The 17,660-nt window shown below is 33.4% G+C and overlaps 1 protein-coding gene across 5 annotated transcripts in view; it reads right to left on the bottom strand.

Annotated features, from left to right (window-relative positions):
* Window positions 1-4,005: 4,005 nt before the first annotated feature.
* The window catches only part of sd (TEA domain transcription factor 1 homolog scalloped), a 212,733-nt gene continuing 199,078 nt past the window's right edge, over window positions 4,006-17,660 (bottom strand). For 4 of the 5 annotated variants that reach the window (XM_085959218.1, XM_085959219.1, XM_085959216.1 and 1 more), the window contains 6 exons: window positions 16,153-16,193; window positions 13,632-13,830; window positions 12,433-12,495; window positions 12,125-12,291; window positions 7,072-7,306; window positions 4,006-4,712 (listed from right to left, as the gene is read on the bottom strand). In XM_085959218.1, coding sequence (XP_085815344.1) covers window positions 4,599-4,712; window positions 7,072-7,306; window positions 12,125-12,291; window positions 12,433-12,495; window positions 13,632-13,830; window positions 16,153-16,193 — 819 coding nt within the window. In that variant the 3' untranslated portion in view covers window positions 4,006-4,598. Of the gene's footprint in view, window positions 4,713-7,071; window positions 7,307-12,124; window positions 12,292-12,432; window positions 12,496-13,631; window positions 13,831-16,152; window positions 16,194-17,376; window positions 17,473-17,660 lie in introns of all 5 variants that reach the window. The other variant, XM_085959220.1, reaches the window with a different exon arrangement.

Below are 17,660 nucleotides of genomic sequence, written 5' to 3'. Positions count from 1 at the left end.
AATAAAAATCAATGAGCTATTATTGTTTCCAAAAAAAAAACTCTAGAATATTGAAAGGTAAAGAATTATTTTAAATTGTCTAAAAGTCACACATTCTAAAAATAATATTGTGAATAAACTAATAATATTCCATGTTTGTATATTAAATTTATTATTTTGTTTTGAGGTTAAAGATTTTCATTTTCAATTATTATTTCAAAGCGAGGCGCTGTATAATAAGACTTTGGTTGCGAAATTGCGAGGTCTGATCGTCGTGATAGTTATTGCATATAATGCAAATGAAATCCGGTCAATTGTTTGCGGTAAATGATAATTTTCAACTGTATTATAGTCACAGTCCAATGGTCTTGGGTTCGAATCCCGGGTCTGGAAATTTGTGTTTGGAGCTAGAGCATAGACCTAATAGGTTGAGAAATAACGCATTACTTACCAATTTTTTTATAGTAGAATAATCATTTATTGCAAACATCTTACCATAATAAAGTATCAGCATTAACTTTTACTAGCTTTGCGATCAAAATTCACAATTTCACACATAGAAGAAGCACGTCACGGCATACAGGGCCTCGTTTTAAATAAAAATATAATAAAAAATTAGCTTACTAAATTGACAGTGGCGTGAAATCTTATTACAAAATCTTCACAGAAGACAAAAATATGCTGATTTAATATGTTCATTACATTAAAATGACAAAATATGACAACGAGCCGGTAAATTTTTTCATGCGAAATTAAAGTCTTCATTGGATTTCATCTATGCATTAAGATGAGTTTTTTTAACATCCAAATAAAAATAATTTCATTTTTAACCTAAACTAATCATTACATAATAAAAGATATTGAAATAATAAGCTACCACTGCAAACATTAATGAAATAAAAAAACACAATCAAGATATTTTAAGGAGACCTAAAAATATTTGACTAAAAGAGAGATCAAAAAACATTGCCACTTCACTTAATAAAAAATAGCATACTTAATAGAGCTTTTGTACTGGAGATACAAATATAGTTGTACGCCAAACTGCTACTGCTGCCAACGGGGAGGGGAGCTCCTATTGCCAGGAATACTTTTAATACCGACGCTCGACGCTTTGTGTTCCTACAATACTGCACAATCTAAAACAAAGTCTTAAATAATATTTTTCTATTCTAAAATATAAAATTTATATAAATCATCGCACATAAATAAAAATCAAAAAAAAAAATCTACGATTGAAAGTATCGAAAAAAATTATATTAAAAAATATTGGCAACGCGAAAATATAATACAAAAGTATTAAATCCGCAATTAAGCCGAATTGCAAGTATAGCACTTGTGTTGCCCCAGAAAAATATTTGTAAATTCGAATTATTCTGTTATCTATTTGGACATAAAATTATTTACAGGGTGTTGTGTATTACACGGCGGCACATACAAACTAATTAATATTCTTTTATCTAGCCAGCAAAAGCATCATTCTTTATGGAACCTGCCTGAAATTCGAAGAATTGTATGAATATTACGTATACGATGCAGATATAAGAACCTGTCACTCTATTGCCATTACATAATACATTATGGAGAAAGCATATTGTTATAATGGTTCAAGCAAAATGTAACAACACTAGTTTTACATTTTGCTTGAACCACTCATTCATTCGCTCCAATTTGCCGTCTCTTTCACACCTCAATACAATGCTCAGTCGAACCAATATGATATACATACTGTAACAAAGCTACTTAATTCACACTGTAAGGGCTCACTTCGTAATATAAACTGGCTACTCCTTAGCGATAGCGTGACAGCTTCATACGGCCATTAGGTATACAGTATACCCAGTTATAAAATTGCTTTTTTTCTGAAACTGTACATTCCCGATCTTCAATATCCGATACAATGTAAAATAAATAATATAATGGCATAAAGCGGAAAATAAAAACCTGCCGTTCTTTCTTTCAAGTAAGTACCAATTCTGCGAGAATAAATTGTAAAATGACAGCTCGAGTGTTACCCTACATGAACGTAATATTTTCATTGTTTTTGGGGAACTATCATCATGACCACTGTTAACCCCATAGGTAAAATTAATCTGAAGGAATTTCATCAAATGGACAACGAGATCAATGATAAAAAAAATATTTCAACTGAAATACAATGACACAATAGATATAAAAGTTATGTATGTACATTATATAATTATATAATTACTCTGACATGTTTTGTTATATTTTTCTTTTTGTACAGTTTCAATTTAAAATCAAAATTTACTAACATAAATAAATTTCAATGGAGTTTGTTTATATAAAAAATAAATACAATTTTATGAGTAATTTATAAATTATATAAAAAAAATCGTTAGCTTATCCGAGAATAACACTAGAGTTTGTATTAAAAATTACTTATAAAATGTACAATCAGTAAGACAAAATATGTTAACAAGTAAAATAGAAACCTTTCTTAGTATTTAATGTTTATCTAATTAAATCACAATGTTTGTCGAGTGGCCCAGGTTCAACATAAACCACAAAATGTATCTCAATCAGATTGCGTCATGCAACAACGATAAATATGTGAACTTTACATCACCATATCTCCACATACAATGAACAAATTAATAATTTAAAAAATGTTGTCTAGATAAACTGTAGCCTGTAAACTAGATATTTATATTATTATTTTCCCTAATGTGGGAAATTTAGCATTTGAAATAATTACTAATAAACAGTCCTGGTAATAACTGAAACACGCTTAAGTTGCGATACTGTGTGACATGTATTCTGTGGGAAAAGACACCAGTAAAGAAACATTCTACACACGTATTGTACATACGTATGACACTAGAACACAGTGGCGTAGCTACCTCATCACAAGATTACGCAAAGCATTAGGACCCACCGTGCGGCCCTAATCTCACTTTAATAATTTTTTTCTACTTTACATGTATATCCTTGACAAAAACAATATTTATAATAAAAATAAATCACCCGATACATAAAACCATTTAATTGTGACATGTGAAATAATTATTAATGAAAGACCATGAATGAATTTCATTATCTTTCAATGTGCACATTTTATTTTAAAATATCAATCATATTACAACCTTTCACTCCGTAACATGAAAGCAAGGAAGAAAAAAATATTTTTAAACGATGAGGTAATTTATATTCTCTAATATGAATAATTATGTGTCTATGTATAGCAACATACAGGGGGATAATTACGGCATTTAATTTTTAGAAAGAATAAGGGAGCGTGGTTTTTGTATATGGACCAAATATTTCTAGTTACGCCACTGTTGGAACGGTGATTTAACACAAACTTAACCTTAAGTATTACGTCTGTACTTTGGTAGTGATAAGCATTAGAATCATTGCAACAGAAATTGACAACACTGACAAATATTAATAATATCGCCAGGTTGGAAAAACTTTTGCGAAAATTAGTGTATGTTCGATCCTTAGAGGATCATATGGGGCTCCACAGAGTGGAGGTTGTATTAACAGATTTTGTTTTTACGAGAAGTTAGCCAATTGCGCAACCTATTAGGTCCAGACTCCAAACACAAATTGAAAAACAATATGTATATTTACCAAACCCAGGATTCAAACTTGGGGCCCGCGACATTACAAGCCGACGCCTCATTCACTGCTGACCAGTTAATTACCACAACTCGGTCAGTGCTAAAGACACGCCTGGCGTGTAGCAATAACATGAAAATTAAATGTGGTAATTAACTGGTCAGCAGTGAAAGTATATGTATCTAATGGCCACACGCCAGGCGTGTTTTGAGCACTGACTGTGTTAAGCCGTTCGGCCATCTACGCCGTTAGTGTATATAGTTTATAATATACATATAACGGGTAATATTCAGGTACATCTCACTGTGGTACACCTTCCATAATTTAATATTGATGAAAATGTCACCATTTTGCAAAGGATGACATCAAGTTAATGTGGTAATACACAGAACAGATAATAAATAGAATTCCGATAGGTTATATACCATTACAGTAAATTTTGTCACAGGGTTTTGAATGTGTGTGTCCTACGAAAATGAAACACGCATTATAGACGTGTGTGTAATACACGAATATTAAATGAGCGTCAAAGCATTAACTGAGAGCAGTTGTCAGTTCTTGACACGTGTTTAAATTTATCCCGTATTCTTCCTTACTCGAGATTGGTTGCCTGCTTCTCCTTACCCGTTAGGTATTTCAGTTCCCATTATTTCTGAGTTCCCTAGTGTAATATTATAAACAAAATGGTAATATTACAAGTGTAACAAAATTATTTGTTGTACTGTGGTGATTTATAGTAGTTAAATAATATAAGTATGTAGATACTTTTTGTGATTTATAATGTGAACCTCGACCTGTCAACTGAGATGTGATGAATCTCAAAAAGATCAGAATTCCAGGCAGCTGGATAAGTACATCGTCAACGTTCCGGAGAGTTCAATTCTTATGAAATTATATTATAGTACCAACAAGTCAGTCCTAGTCTATACTAGTCAACTAATAAATGTTAATGTAACATAATGCTAGAGGCACTGTGTGTTTTTGATAGAAGCATCCTTATCCTTGGGATCGAGTATTCTTGTAAGGGGAGCCTTCTAGTCTTTGACGAGTCTGTAGATGTGGTGCTGGGCGCCGTGTTCACTGTTTGACACTTCAAATACGTAAGCTGCACATATCAACGTCTCTTGGGTATCTCTATTTGAAACAACCTGCAAAAATTTTCAATACATATAATATATATTATGTGATTTTTTCATCATGTTATCTGGTCTAGCGCATCTATTGTGTTGCTATCGGCAGCTATCGAGGGTAGTTTTTCATATGTTTGTATCGAATTGTTACAATAAGTTAGCTGCCTAAACAGTCAAAACTGTCTATCTCACTCTAAAATTTAGCACAGTCAAGAGAGGTCCTGTTCAAACATGGCACTTATTTTAACAATTACAACTAACTTATTGTTATTGTTAGAATAAGTGCTAATACTTTGATACAAAATATGAAAAACTACTCTCGATAGCTGCCGATAGCGGCCGAAAGCAGTCTTGTGTATAGAATAGATGCGCAGAATGAGAAAAAAATTGAGGTATCTAAGCAGGCATTTTTAACAAAAACCATGAAGAAATGAAGGGAAATCATTACAATTATTAGCCGAGTGCAACGGCATGTGTAATGTTAATCGATTTGTGTATAAAATAAGGTCAAATTGTACGAGCTTGTATATATTCAGAATATATGCACAATTAATAATTTTTGATGATCAGGCAATCTAAAATTGTGTTGAAATGTTGCAGTTTTTGATGTATGCAGACGATAACTGTTGGCTAGAAATGAAACTGACTATTTAAACTAAACTAAATACGTATTTTATTTGTAAGATTTCATTATCATAATTAACAAGAAATTGAGACAACTGTTAAAAGCAGTTGGTGACAGCAATTTTAGCAAATTGTAATAATTGACATGTTATTCTATTGTAAAACGATATTCTTTCACATACATATTTATCGACGTTTATCAATAAAAAATCATAATACTGTTATTAACTTCATTTAAATGCTGGCTAAATAATACATACCTACTATTCAGAAAAAGATATTACGAGTGTGGGTCAATAATTACTTAGAAAAAAGCATTAAAACAGTTTTTATTTTTGTAATTTTTTTTTATTTCTCAACATAATCTCCTTGGAGCTCAATACACTTGGTTAGACGTTTCTCAATTTTTTTTAAACCGTCAGAAAAATAAGTTTTCGGAAGGTCCTCAAAATAAGCATTTGTCCAATCGATGACTTCTTCATTTGAAAAAAACGTTGTCCACTTAGCCATTTTTTTAAGTTTGGGAAAAGGAAAAAGTCACTGGGGGCTAAATCTGGCGAATACGGTGGGTGGTCGACCAATTCGAACTTCAATTCTTCAATTTTAGCCATTGATCGTAAACATGTGTGAACACGGGCATTGTCCTGATGAAAGAGGATTTTTTTCCTGTTTAAATGAGGCCGTTTTTCTTCAATTTCGTTTTTTAGCTGGTCCAATAAAGATGCATAATAATCCCCTGTTATTGTTTTTCCTTTTTCCAAATAGTCAACGAAAATAATTTCACGTGCATCCCAAAATACAGTAGCCATAACCTTACCAGCTGATTTTACGGTTTTCGCCTTCTTTGGACATGGTTTGTCTTCGCAATCCACTGCTTTGACTGTTCTTTCGTCTCGGGAGTATAGTGGTGTATCCATGTTTCATATACAGTCACAAAGCGACGAAAAAATTCATCCGGATTGCGTTGCATGAGCGACAACAGGGCTTTAGAGGCCACCACCCTATTGCGTTTATTGTCGACTGTGAGCAAACGCGGCACCCATCTTGCAGAAATATTTTTCATGCCCAATTTGTCATGTAAAATAGAAATGACGCTACCTTTTGAGATCCCTGTAACCTCAATTATCTCACTCAACTTTAATCTTCGGTCACTTAACACCATATCGTGGATTTTATTGATCATTTCTGGTGTAGTCACCTCTACAGGACGTCCTGAGCGTGGTTCATCCTTTGTTGATGTACGACCACGTTTAAATTCATTTAACCAGTTATAAATAGTTGCAAGTGAAGGAGCAGATATGCCGTGAACTAAATCCAACTCATTTTTTATTTCCTTTGCTGTTAACCCTTTTATATTAAAATGTTTAATAACAGCTCTAAACTCAATTTTCTCCATTTTCCATTTTTCCATTTTCCACAAGCAAATTTTTTTTTTAAATGTACGAGAAACACACAACAACCCGACCAATCTGATTGAAACTTCGCAGCATACTGAATCGGTAGTGCCGCTGCATGAAAACAAACCGCTTACAGTACTAGTCGCGCCACCTGTCGGCTTTTCTAAGGACTTATTGACCCACCCTCGTATAATTACAACAAGAATTAATAGTAATAAAACAAAACACATAGGTACTTCAATTCCTATATTAGTCGTAAAAAAGAGCTAGGTACGCACTTTGATTTCAGTGATGTCCAGATATGAAAAATATCTCTTAGAATCAATGAAATAAGGTGGCTGAAAATATGTAATTACCTGTAATATGGTGAAGTTTTCAAGGACACTATTCATCATGTACTTTTCGGGCAGGTGCTTGAGCTTGTGGATAAAGTTGATCATGTATTCGCACATGGGTGAGCGGTGGATCCGGTAGACGAAGCGGCCCGCCTCGAAGCGTGCGTACTCCGTCTCCACCTTCTCCACCACCTGCTTGCCGAACGAGCATACTTTCGTACTGCACGTTATTGTCATGTTTTCATTACTCTCATATCTGAAAAATTAAACAATGCAAATTAATTTACAGTGAAGTTTTCATCATGATAATAAGTAGTATTTTTCCTTTTTCATTTTTACTTTCTTAGAGTTAACGATACGTAAATGATACATAAATACAGCATGTGGGGAGTCACCACAATAAGTTTTAATGAATCAGGAATACCGAGAAGTTTATTTCTAAGTGAACTGGCTGGAAAGATTTTTTAAAATGATTATCGTACACTTGTAATACATATTGTTATTGTTGAAAACATTTCACGATTCACTCAATATTCTTAATGGATCTTATATTGGGTCAAGACCAATGTTTCCAGTAAGGTGTGCGTATGTGCGTGCGCACGCCTACTAAAATGTGTCCGCACACATGTTTTAATCCCCCGCACAGTCCTCACTTGTCAAAGAAAGTTTTCTTTGCCGGATTTTAGTTTTGCTCGTATGCACGAAACCATCACATGCACAATTCTTTGACTCATTTCTCGGAAGGCAAAGGTCAAGTGCCAAGGTAAGTGAAATTTTACATTGAATATCCATCACTATATAAAAATTTGAGAAGAGGTGGACTTTTGAAAATAATGACGGAAACACCCAAAGAATGAAAGAATAGGATTGAGATAACCGAACGCAAAAAATCTGGTTGCGATCTAGTCAAAGTGTTAATTATTGATAATGTACTATGGCTATAAAAATAAATGCTTCTGTGCTTTCTGTACAAGATATTCATAATCATGTATACACAGATATTCCCGAAAGCTGGCAAAGTAAAAATTATGCATTCGAATTTGTCGAATGCATTAATACAGTCAATAAAAAAGAATTTTTCGAAGAATTACGGAAGTCTCGGCTACATACATTAATTGTTGATGAAAGTACGGATATACCTGTGCACAAAATGCTAATTTTGTACATTTTACGAAGTTGAAAAATTAATAAGAAAAATATTTATTGCATCATTCGTCAGGGTGAAGAGAAACACATTTTTATAAATGTTTATTTTGCATAAAAGTGTTCATATTGAACAAAAACAACCCAATATACAAATATATAGATTTAATATAAATATAAAAAAACGTTCTGTGTTTAGTATTTAACATATTTTATCAACAAATACTTTTTTTTCTTTATTCCCAATTTTTTAATTTACTTCAAAAATTATCGGTCTTAGTGTTATTATTATATAAAATCACTGAAATTAATAAATACCTAAAAATATAAGTTTTAATGAATTGTATGTGTGTGTTTGTGGAGGGGGGGATGTAAATTTACTGCACTGGGTGACACCAACCCTAGTTACACCACTGCTCAAATGCATTGATGATCCGCAAACACAATAGAAAAATTAGAGGGAACGTTGGTCGAGACCCATAAAAGGTTAAAAACCTCTCCTGTATTGCATTGGCGAAGCAAAAAAAAATACCGGCGACAATTTAATTGCAACCCCTACCGAAGATGGGACTCCGATTAAATTTTTATTAAATAAGAATAATATGCTACCTAGTACCTATTATAAAATTGAACTGAATGAAAAATTAACAAGTTCACTGATGTAAATGAGTTTTTCAATAGTGCAAAAAATGAATCCACCTGTTGGACTAGGTAACTTATAAATCAGCTTACCTACCCCTAGATCTAATTTTGTTTCATAGGTCAAAACTTAACAAGGCACAGCATTTTGACTAAACTGGTTCCCACAGTTGTTTAGAACTTGTTTAGAACACAAAAGCGGTTTAGTACCAAATAATAACAGTCCCACAGTTGTAAAATTATGTAAACAATCATCATTTCTTATAAAGATCAGATAATTACCAAACTCCACCAAAGAAGCCACACAAGGCGGCTATCGACGGTAGTTTATCATAATTATATGCAGTGGAACCCCGATCTACCGTTCTCGCATAAATCGTTAATTTTTGAAAGTCCTACCAAACACCCATAAGAACAATGTTTAATTAATAATCCCGCATTGACCGTTCCCCGATTTATCGTTTTTCTCGAACTATAGTCTAAATATTACGGTCCCGGCACAAATATTGTCCTGATTGACTGTTTTTGTTGAATATTTTTCATTTCACTTTCGTAGAATTGTTTACAATACATACAGACCTTTCAATCGCGTCGTTTTGTTTGCACAGGTCGGTCGGCGCTCAAGCTTACCTCGCATCTCGTATCATGAATTTTTATAAGTCGCAACTAAAATGCCCCCATGAAGAAAACTAGAACTCTAGCTGAGAAACTGAAGATAATTCAAGACGTCGAAAAAAATCCAGGAGAACGAGTTTTTTTATATATCCCGCATTTATTGTTTCCCACATTTATCATTTTTTTAGGGTCTCTTGAAAACCATAGAATCGGGGTTTCACTGTATTGCGGTGGTTAATTGTTACAATAAGTTAATTCAATTCAATTTATTTATTTTACATATTGTGGATATTACAAATTATAAGTTTAAGATGTTCACAACATGATATAAAACAGTATTATAAAGAAGAAAGAAAAAGAAAAGAAATAAAAGGGATAAGAATGAAAATATAAAAAGAGAACATAATATAAACATACAAACGCAGTGAAAATACAATTATACATCTATAGTAGTTCACCGAGTTTGCTAAGGAGACCCTATTTTAAGAATTTATAAAATAGCGTCCACCTAAACTCACCCTCACGCAAGTGAAATAATCAACACCTGAAGCAATTTGGTTGAACATAGTTATCGCCCTCCCAATTGGCATTACCAGTAGCAGGTTGGTTCTGCACCTTGGAAGAATAAACAACTGATGCTCCCTATTTCTAAGATAGTTATCAGGGACACATAGGTCAACACTGCCCAGAATGGCAGAGTTCTCATTTATACCTCGTATAAGTCGAAAAAAATACATAGCTAAATAAAAATCTCTTCTAAATTGCAGACTGCAGTATGTAAGCATACCTAAGAGAAAGTCAGTTGGATAAAGCCACGGATAGTATCCATACAACCTCAAGTAAAGGAGTCTCAAGAATTTCTTCTGAACCCTCTTGACCGTAAGGCCATACTTCCGACTGATACGGTGCCCAAACAATAGACCCGCTCTCAAGCCTGCTTCGAACTAAAGCATTAAACAAAACTTTTAATACCGTAACATCCGAAAAGACCCGGGACGTACGCATGACGAAGCCCAAAATCTTAAGCGCCCTGTTACAAATGGTAACTATATGGCTAATAAATGTCAGGTTACCCTCAAACGTAATGCCAAGGTCCCTTACAGATGATATTCTTGACCATTTTTTATCATCCTTTCATGACATATCTAATAAATGTGTTGTATGGATACATTACGAAAAGTGATATATACCACTAAATCTAATTTAAATGCCATCTCTGCTTCAATAGACAATATTATTGCGAGTCCACGGTATCAGATACATTAATTAAAAATACACCTGAAAACTTCCAAAACTCGAGTGACTCAAAAATATTTGGATAAATTTTAAATGAAGTACCTAAGTATGTACCTACATATAATTCAATTGTAATTCGAAAATCTCCACATGTCATTGCTGATCACCAAGGACGCGACGTCCAAGGACAATGGAAGTAAACTAGACATCGCGAACCAGACAAAAAATTACAGTATTGTTAAACCTTTTATAGTAATTAATACATTTTGGTTCTTACCAGTGAGCAGATATTTTTAATGGAAAGACATTTCTGTTATTACTAAGCTGTTTAGGTATCTATTTCTATGTATATATATATTATATATAATGATTCTCCTCGATTTTCCGCCCTTCGGGTAACTGCCGCCCCCAAGCGACGCTCAATCTGCCTACCCCACGGGACGTCACTGTCTGCCGTGCATCTAAACTGTCAAAAAGTGCTATGTTTTAACAGCCCCTTTCTTGGCTGTGTTAACTTTTAGACCCAGATAGACAGTTTTGACAGTTTAGAGTGTTTAGACGGTTAACTTATTGTAACAATTAACCACCTTGATACATAAATATAATAAAGTGATATTATATATCACTTTAACCGTCAATAGCCGCCTTGTTTATAGAATAGACCCACAGGAGAAGGTAAATAACGATGAAGAGTTGCACACCAATTACATTATCATGTTAGGGCTTTCGCTCATGGAGAAACTAATATCCGACGAACTGGTTGCTGATGGAACTCATAAACAGAATAATGACTGATGCTTCTCACACGGCACTAATGAAACCCACTTGAAATAATAATCTCATAACCTCAAACTGTAGGTCCAGCTTACCTACTTCCTACTTTGTTCCAAACTTTTTCCGTAATATCTTTACGGGAATATTAGGGCAGCCTGTAATTATAAAGGCATAAATTAAAAATCGGTTTGCCCATCTCTAACTTTTGATTTGTTATAAATTTCTATGTATTATTGTTCAGTGCTACCAATTTGGGTTAGAAAATATAATTTTTCATCAAATCTACTGATATTGGCATCACTGTTTTATGGGGAACTGGAAACTGAGAGACTGGGAGACTAGCATGTCGCGTCTCTTCAGTTTAGTAGCGAACGTTTTGAAACTGAGAGATTCCAGTCTTGCCGTGAGCGAGCCGTCATTGAAATACATTAGCTAGATACTGGCAGGAATTTTAGTTTCAGTCTTGTCTTTTTTAAGTATTCTCATGAGCAGATAGCCTTAACATCACAGAGTTTTGTCAAAATTGGGGTCTAAGAATATATTATGTACCACACAGTAGACATTCAAATGTGAATTATCTTTGAATTTTTTGTAAATGATGAATGATGGTAAATATCAAATGAATAGAGAATAGTGTTTTGAAAGGATGTAAGTAAAAAATACTCACTGGCTAGTTACTCCGTAGAATGCTCCCGCTTCATCTTGAATATTGGTATTGAGGTCCGCCCAAAACTTGACGAGGAAGAATGCGCTCTGCGGTCCTTTATCGTAGAGTTCTTTGAGGCCGCCTTTCTTTTCGGGGAATTTGTCATATATTTGTCTTACATCAACGGACTGAAAAAAAATAATGGAAAATTAAATATATTTCGTATAAACAAAAATTTTAATCTGCACATTTCCAAAAATAATTGGGAATTCAGATTTTCAACAGATTTAGATAATAAGAAAAACAATTTAAATGTATTTTTGACTTACTTCTAATAATGGGTCTGCATACGTTGCTGATCCTCCTATGTGTACGAACAGATGTTTGTGGTACTGAAAATTAAATATACACCATATAAAAAATCATCGCAGATCTAATAACTACTCATTGAAATACAGATCTCTTCTCATAATCTATATTTGATAATTTACCTACTTTGATGGCTACATTAAAATAATAAATATATTATACTGAAACCATTAATGTAAGCAATATTAAAGATACTGCCCGATTATGTCTAAATAATCATTACATTCAAGTTTGACACCGGCCATCTGTTTAATGTAAGGAAAAGTGTGCCGGGAGAAACATCTGGACAGTCTAAGAAGTAGTGGCCGTGATTGGCAACTCATAATGGATATAAATATTAATTATTATTATTTGAAGATGTAGCAACACTTTACCAGGTCATGTGTATAAAAAGTATAACATTATGTAGAATAAATCGCGTGTTACATATCGATTGTAGAAAATAAAAAGTACGTATCCCTCAGCTTTTTCAAAATAGGTTTTACTGGATAAGAACATTGTACATGACTAAATACACATTGTGTCCAAAGGAAGCAAGCTGCAAATACCAATTTATTATCTCAATTTAGCTGGCAATTTTCAAAAAAAGAATGAATTGAAGTGGGAAAACGACTTAACCATCGTTTTTGTTGGTTTTTCTTTAATTAACTCAATAATTAATATCAGATTAGGAATATAAAAACCAAATTATTAATTATCATGCGCTTCACGTTTATGTCTATTTTGTATATTAACTTTCACCGAAAACCGTAACAAAAATGTTTTTTTGCCTCCTATAAAATTTAATTTGTATGGTTTAGTTGCCAAGCTTGTCTAGCAGTGGCGAAGGGTGGGGTAAGCTATTGAGATCGGACATAAATAGTGCACATAAACTTTGTCGGACGTACTTAATTCTTTTCATTGAACTAAAAATATAAATTCAATTAAACCCTGCCTAGCCAAACCATAACAGAAAAAATATATTCTTTTAACTATAAAATATCAAAAGTTATGCAAATCAAACATAATTTTCGATATTGAAATTGAAAAAAAGCTGTTCATACACCCTCCACCCTGCGGGGAGGCCCATATAGTTTGATTACGAGGGCCACCAATTAAAATGTTAGTCTATTGAATTTGACAATTTCAATTTCCAGATATCTAATGATGATGGACTCACAGTCTCAGGGTCTCTTTGTTGTTCCATAAAGGCGGAGAATTCGACAAGTCGTAATTTGTGGGTGGCGATGGCTCTGCCTTCCCAGGGAGGCGGTGCCGACACTTCCGCTCCTCCGACTCCTAAGGCTCCCCCGACTCCTACTCCTACACCCACCACACCCTTTCCTGGACCATATGCTCCTTGAGGGAACGGCTTCACACTGAAACATAACAATCAAAACATTTTAGTCAAAAGCAATCATATTGTTATACATAATATATATATGGGATGTGAAGCATGAATTAATATCATTAGCCGCGTGAAGTGATTATAATAGGCCACAGACACAGTGTTCTTTCATGTGAGAAAGTAGAATTATTCCAAATGAATAAACACTTGTCTATGGTCTAATGCTAATGTGTGCTTAGGATTAATTTGTATGTGTAGAATACATTCGCTATTCAATCGATGGTTACTCTAAGCCAGGGGGGGGGGCAAGCTTTTTGGATGAAGGGCCAAAATTCAGGTATTCAAAATGAGTAAAATACCATTTTTATAATATGTACTTACACTATTTATTATCATGAAAAAAAAATATTATAAAAAAAAAACAATCTAATGAAGAATGGAACTGTTTTACATCTTTTAGCATTTTTTTAAATTCAGGTGTTAATTTTGTAGTTGAGAAATGCGTTAAAAGATAAAAACGTGAATCTTTTTCAAAAATATAATATTGCTCGCGGGCCACAGAAAAATACGCGGCGAGCCACGGTTTGTCCGTGCCTGCTCTAAACACTTCAATATGTTACTTATTTATATTTTTGTTCAGTGTTTGTTATTTATACCATGTCTTTCGATGGTGAAAAACATAATAATAGTAATAATATTGCTAAAATAATGCATGCAGATGATCTGTTGGCACCCCTAAATGAACCACGGGTGTAAAATATTTTTTTGACATTATTTACAAATTTGATTGACAATTTCGACTTGTTTTTAGTATTATCCCAAAATTTCATTAATGATAATTGGGCCCGGGCTTAGGAGGGGCCCGGTGTGGCGGGTCGATCACTTTAGCGAGATAAACATACACTACAAATTCGCGCAATAGTAAAAAAGTCGCCTGCGGCACTATTTCACGAGTGCAATTTTATTTTATAATTATTTTTACTGTGTTTCCTGGCTAATAAAAATGACTATTTATTCAATACGGCAAAAGGCCGCATGTTACTTGGCTATCATAAAAGGGGGTCGCGATCATTGCTTCATAATTTTATGATACCATGCCGACAATTTGATTTATTTAAAAATGCCAAAAATCTCGGAAAACCCTTTATTTTACACAGAATCCTGCAGTTCCGCAGAATACCATTTGGGGATTACTATTGTAGAACATTACACGGCTCTTAACCTTAGCGATAGGTAGGGGGGCCTGGGGGCCCGCTTCAGGATTTGGGGGCCATGAATGTAAGTATAACACTTAATTCAATATAGATATTTGGAACCACTACAACATCAGAAAAAATATTTTCAAAAAATATGCAGGTATTATACCAAGCAGGTCTAAAACTTGCATCCATCGAATTCCAGCCAATGTTTTTTATCAATGGTACAGATTACTGTACCATATTAATCATGCCAAAATTTAGTAACAATTATACTTCCAAGATGTTATATCAAACTCCATTAATATTAACTATTTTTTTTGAGATTTTGATGGCATCATGATCTGTCCAAGTTATTATTTTGTCAACGTCTGAAGATTTATAAATTTTGGCGTAATTGGTATGGTACAGATTGTATAATTGAAGGCGTCCCCGGAAAAAGGGGTCTATATAAAACATTGTGTCAAAAAGTGATTTTATTGACTAAAACATTGCTCACGATATTGGAAAGTTTTATTATTTTGACTGCCACAGTTTTTGAGATATTAGCAACACTAAAATGCTTACCGTAGAAAAGGGGTCTATATGATTACTTTATTATCCAAAAAAAAATATCTGTCAATGATAAAGAGTGTGCGGACTGCGGTGGCTGGACTGTATAGAAAGAGACACAGCATCTCTGAGACTAAGGCGGTAGAGGGAGCTTGCGGCAGACAGATGGGAGTGGAGACGTTTCCTGGAGGCGGCCAAGACCCACATTGGGTTGTAGTGTCGATGATGATGATGATAAAGAGTGTTTTCATGAACATAATTATTATCACAGATATACTCCAAAAGTCAGCATGATCGAATAAAACGTTTTTTTCCTCTCCTGAACAATTTTCTTTTTGCATATAGACCCCTTTTCCGGGGACGCCTTCAATTCGTAGTCCGGTAGATGTAGGTTTGACCAGACATACACAAATTTTTCTAATATGTATGTTTCCAAGATTGTACATTATGAATGCAACATTTTTAAATTTTGTGTATTAATCATTGAATAAAAATTAGTTTAATTATTTATTTTATGTTAGAATAATATTATAATTACAAGTAATAAAATTAATATGGATCATATAAGTGGTTTTAAAAGTGTATATTAAAAATAAAATATTTACTCTTGCGATGTTCCTGGTTGAAGGCCTGGCTGCCAAAATTGCTGAAACGAAAATTAAAGGAATAAGTAAAATCTCAAATTAAAAAAAAAAATACATCATGGACAGTCTATGTCCCACAATTAAATTATTCTTTGTAAGCAAAATTTTCTGCAACATCAACAGGTGGTGCCAAATACTGATTCACTCTATAAAATGTAGATTAAAAATCACTACAATTACTCTCACTTATGTTTCAAAATAATGTCAAAATCAGTATCATTGCTACTACTACTCAACTAGGTATTTCAGTATGATCTGACAGAAGAATTGTCTTATTTTATATTGCAACACAGCAAGACAATTAATTACCTTTGTGTGTTTGATTTAGGTATACTTTCGACAGATGTATAAACATACAGAAAAAATATTTTTTAAAAAAGCAACATTTATAGAAACTACATTATTTCACAATTTTATTAGAAATGATAACATTGTGGAGATGAGTAAACTAACAATGTTATATGCCAAATATAAAAAAAAGCTTATGGGATCTATCGAAGTATTGAAATTTATTAAGTCTCATAGGAAAAGACGACATTAAGTTATTAAGAATGATATATTAAAAAAAGGACCGATTAATATTTTTTTAAATTTTAATTTCAAACAATAAAGCAAAATAATAAGCAAAATTATGTTTAATACGCAGTTACCTACTATTAAAATATTCCCTTTACAAAATAATATCATTAGTCAAAGATGGCGGGTTTATAATAATAAATTGTAATAATATGTTATAATCAGAACTAACACATTATGTGTGGATGTTAAATTCCTCTTGAAAAAGAGATAGCACACCTGTGAAGCTATTCTATACACAAGGTGGCTATCGATGGTAGTTTATCATATTTATGTATTGAGGCAGTTAATTGTTACAATATGTTAGTTGTCTCAACTGTCAAAAAGTGCTAAAATGTTTTAACAGCTTCTCTTTTAGCTGTGTTAACTTTTAGAGCGAGATAGACAGTTTTCACAGTTTAGACGGTTAATTTATTGTAACAATTAACCGCCTTAATACTTAAATATGATAAAATGATAATATTTATCACGTTAGCCGTCGATAGCCGCCTTGTGTATAGAAAAGCTTCGCTGATGAGAGTATTATTTTCGGTAAAGGAAATTGCGATTAATCGGTATATTGGGTATTTTATTTTTTTGAGCTTGCCACACACACACGCTATGGCTTACCGCCGGGTGGTATGGTACTGGAAGACCAGCCACTATTTGTGCGCTAGACAAGGATGACATGCTCTGCATTGCTTTCTCCTTTAACATACCCCCATCCTAAATATACATCAGTAATTTCAAATGCTATATATTCTATTTTCCAATAAATTAGTATACAACTTAAGGCAACACTAAATAACAGTGGCGAAAGTTGGAAGTAGGCTGATGAAATCCGACACAAATAGTGCGCACTAAACTTTTTCAGTCAAGCGTATTTGTTTTAATTGAACTAAGACAATAATGTA

The sequence above is a fragment of the Rhyacophila brunnea genome, unplaced genomic scaffold (genome assembly GCF_057557595.1).
Source record: "Rhyacophila brunnea isolate RB1 unplaced genomic scaffold, BYU_Rbru_1.0 scaffold_8, whole genome shotgun sequence".
Taxonomy (NCBI): Eukaryota; Metazoa; Arthropoda; class Insecta; order Trichoptera; family Rhyacophilidae; genus Rhyacophila; species Rhyacophila brunnea.
Note: the sequence above shows the minus strand (reverse complement) of the source record. Positions and strands in the feature narration are given on the sequence as shown.